Below are 4,166 nucleotides of genomic sequence, written 5' to 3'. Positions count from 1 at the left end.
GCTGAGGGCTAATTCTTACGATGGAATATCGTTTTGTAACATTTTAAGGCTCTTCTTTGCCCTAAATCGTTCATAGAGGCATTCTTGTTTTGCCAAGTTCCGTTGATCTCAGCCTTCATCAACACTTCGCAAGGATCACTTCTTTGCCCTTCTCTTATCGCTTTAAATATGTTGTTTTTAAAGGTCGCTGGCGGAATCAAAGCCAAATTTCTGAGAATCAAGAAACCAAAACAAAACAATCAACACATTCCTAAAAGACATCTCAATGATTGGCTGAAGGTCATCTGATGGCTAGAAAAGCTAAAGATAGAAATCACTAGAATCCGACAACTGTCTGTGGAATGTCATAGTTGAAAGCACTCAGTTACCGAAGGCGGACAGGTTAGCAACATGAATATCCCAGAGAAGCTTTTCAATATTCGGGAAAAAGCCTCGTGTCCTGTGTGTCAAGACATCCTTAAAGATCCAAGATACCTCCCCTGTTTGCACAGTTTCTGTCTGCACTGTTTGATCAACTGGCATCGAGCGAGTGGTGGTCAAGTTGATTTGAGGTGTCCGAAATGCCATGACCGTAGTAGAGTCCCTACAAGCGGTGATTTGATAGATCTTCCCACAAGCTTTTTTCTCAGCGGCTTCATCGATGCCCTAGCTACTATAGAATCTGGCAAGAAGCAAGTAACATGTGGAAATTGCGACAAGAAAAGCTCAAAAACCTCGTACTGCTTCGAGTGCTGCAAGTTTTATTGTAAAAAGTGTTTAACCGGGCACAACATCATGCGCAGCAACAAGGAACACCGGGTTCTGGCCGTGAAAGATTTTCAAGAAAAAGACTATGAGATAGTAGTGAAACGACCCGTGTTTTGCCCAAGGAAGGGGCACGAGGAAGAAGAGCTCAAGTTCTTCTGCAATGTTTGTCCCGAAAACACAGTTTGTCAAACTTGTGTCGTGGTGGATCACGCAGGACACAAAGTGACATCAATGCAAGAAGAGGCCGAAGCTGAAAAGAGGGAGATAGCAGGTCTAATTCAACCGCCAAGAGACAAGTTGCACGTAAAGGTGAAGATGATTAGTCAAATTGACGAGGAATACGCTCAGCTTGTTCAACGAAGCGAAAACATGTTAAGAGACGTGGATGTGGCTGTTGACAACTTAATGAGGAGACTTCAAGAGGAAAGGCAAAATATCAAGGCAGCAGTGGAAAACGAAACCAAGAAATCGCTGGAGAGTCTATCGACCAAAAAAACATCGATTCAACAGGAAATGAAGGAGATCGAATCAGGACTGGAAAAAGCTGAGGAACTTTTAACACAAAGCACAGACGCCGAGGTGGTTCAGCTAAAGAAACCATTGCAAACCATTCTAGAACGGGTAGGACAAGTGGATCCAGTTGAGAGCGACCCTGAAAGCCTGCTTGATTTAGTTTTCGTGGAAAATAACAAGATTCTAGAGACAATCAAGAGCGGAGGCATTGGTCTTTTGAAATTTTCAAGTGGAACTGATGCAAGCGAATCTGTTGCCGAAGGCAAAGGACTTTGTGAAGGAACTGTTGGGCGTGAAGCTCCATTCATTTTAACGACAAAAAAGAGGTAGAGAGGTTGTATTGCCTCTACGAAAAGCGCCTTTGGACACTCTCTAGTTCATCTGAAAAATATGAGAACAAAAGCTAATTCGTAAAATCAAATCTCGGAAAACATTGGAATGATGAAACCAGTAATGTATGTCACTCTTGATATGGTGTAAAAGACACAATTAAGTGACACCGATCGGGCTGTAACCATGGTAACATTATGACCTTGAGATCAATTTCTTCACAAAAAGATGTGTGATTCGTCGTAATAGCCCACTTTTTGATATATTCAAAATCAGTCCTAAACAAAGTAAATCATCTCGAGGCTCTGGAAAAAAAAATCTCATACAAATCCTTCTATTTATTCCCCAGAGCCTTGACATTTAAAGCCTTTTGTTTAGGACTGAATTTTAATATACCGAAAGTGGGCTATTTATAGTCACACTTCAACTACTTGTGGCGTCATCGCCTTTTAAGCAAATCTTTGTCTTAAAAACGAGAGAGGATGTTTAAATCCTCCATCGTCGATTAACAAACGTGGAATAAACGCATTGGGTAAAATACTACACTGGGTTTCTACCATTATTTTCAACCTATGCTTTCCACATGGATAGTTCTTTCAAGTTTATAAACTTTATAAACTGTAATTGTACGATATAGACAAACCCATTCCCTGGGGCGGCAATGAACAATGAACATGTGAGCTTTCATAATTTTCCAGAAGAACAGACCAAAATAACAAAAATATGTTCCTTGCATTTTAAAGAAGATGATATAAGAAAGGGTCTTGGCCGACGTGTATTAGTGAAGAGCGATGCGTTTTCTTGCAAATTTGCATGGAAAAGAAGTTCTCCCAGAAAGCGACGCCCTCCAAGAGATTGAACACCTGTGGAATTAAAAACAAAGAAATTTGTTAGGGAAACTCCCCCTGCCACCGCACAGACCGTGGAAAAGTGAAAGCGTGGGCTCCCCGTCTGGTTTGAACACCTGTTCGAGTACTGAACACAGTGAAGGTACCGGCGCCTCTGTAAAAGTTACCGAACAATGTTTATCAAAGCTGAAGGGGCTGAATCTCTCATAGATTAATCTTAAGGAAGCCTTAGAACATGTCAGGATCCTCGACCTTAAGTGCTCCTCACTTCCAAACAATATCTCAGAGTTAATGACGGACAAATTCGAAGTTCTCCAATCTAGTGTATTCTCTCTTGAACGATTTAGCAGGTCAGATGACGCAATCTTGTTTTACACTGGTTTTTCCAATTATGGAACTTTTTTGGCCTCTTTCGAATTTCTTGAGCCCGGAATTACAGGCGAGAACATAAAATACTGGCTGTTAAGTGATCATTCTATTTCTGCACAACATTACGATCACAACCAGAGGTCAAAGAAAAACGGGGAAGACCAAGATCTCTTAAACCAGCAGAAGAGTTCTTCTTTGTAACGTGTCGCTTGAGACAAGGATTTATGGAGACTCATTTAGTTCATTTGTTTAATGTGTCTTAATAAACGGTGAGTTGAGCAGAATTTGTATAACTTGGATTAATTTTATGTACCTCCGGTTTGGTTTGATAAATATATGGCCATCAAGAGATGTAACTGATAAAACAATGCCTGAATATTTTAAGGTTGCAGATCCTAGCACAAGATTCATACGTGATTGCACAGAAGTGCGATCCGAAATGACCAGTAGCTTGCTTTTAGATAGTGAGCGCTCCAGCTCGTACAAAAATCACACCACTTTAAAAGAACTACTGGGCATTTCACCCTCAGGTGTCATTACATTCGTCAGTCAATTGTACACCGGATGCATTTCCGACAGGGAAATTCTGGAACGATCTCGAATTCTTGACTTGCCATTTGACAATGGAGATTCAGTAATGGCATGCAGACAAAGGTTCATCAGTGACGTATTACCGTTGGGTGTCTCTCTTAAATAATATGCGATCATTTCCTGGAAGCTCAAAGCAAATGTCACCTGAGAAGGTAGTAAAAACGCAGAAAGTTGTCCGACCAAGAATACGCGTGGAGCGTGCTATAAATAAACTTTCACTTATGGGATACCGTCCCATTGAAGTTCTTTGGAATTGTTAATCCAGTGTGGGCCATTTGTGCTTTCCTTTGTAATCTTCAAGACCAAATCACATGAGAGTAATGAAGAACAATATTATTGTGAAACTGGATCTCGGTGTTACAATCGAAATTGAGCTTCTTTTTATTTCTTAATAGTGAAAACAGTCAATTGACCTTTTTCGATATATTAATATTCCCCTTGCAAGACAGGTTCTGAGGACAAAGACAAAGGAAAAGGGATGGTATGCAAATATCTTTCACATTCATTCCAACGTGTTTCAGTTGTTTTTGTTCTCACTGCCTCACTATCAAGCTGAATGTTATTACCGATAACAGAGAGATTCTTATTTGTTACTCTGCGGCCAAGTGTTGTACAGGTGTAATTGATTTCGTGAATGTTATTTATTTAAGGAGAGACTCAGTGGGATGAATCAATTTTCTTTCCATGCTATGACTTGATGTATTCATTAATATCAAAGCAGTTCTCAATTGCAAGTGAGTAACAAATTACAGTGGCAGGGCATGGTGG

General features: G+C 40.4%; 1 protein-coding gene across 1 annotated transcript; it reads left to right on the top strand.

Moving 5' to 3' along the window:
• The first annotated feature begins 358 nt into the window (after positions 1-358).
• On the top strand, positions 359-2,132 carry LOC138057931 (E3 ubiquitin-protein ligase TRIM33-like). The gene has a single exon (XM_068903835.1). It carries the CDS (start codon positions 391-393, stop codon positions 1,588-1,590), a length of 1,200 nt encoding a protein of 399 aa, XP_068759936.1. The 5' UTR covers positions 359-390; the 3' UTR covers positions 1,591-2,132.
• Positions 2,133-4,166: the final 2,034 nt, after the last annotated feature.

The sequence above is a fragment of the Montipora capricornis genome, chromosome 7 (genome assembly GCF_036669925.1).
Source record: "Montipora capricornis isolate CH-2021 chromosome 7, ASM3666992v2, whole genome shotgun sequence".
In the NCBI taxonomy this organism is placed as follows: Eukaryota; Metazoa; Cnidaria; class Anthozoa; order Scleractinia; family Acroporidae; genus Montipora; species Montipora capricornis.
This window is presented reverse-complemented; position numbering and strand designations above follow the sequence as displayed.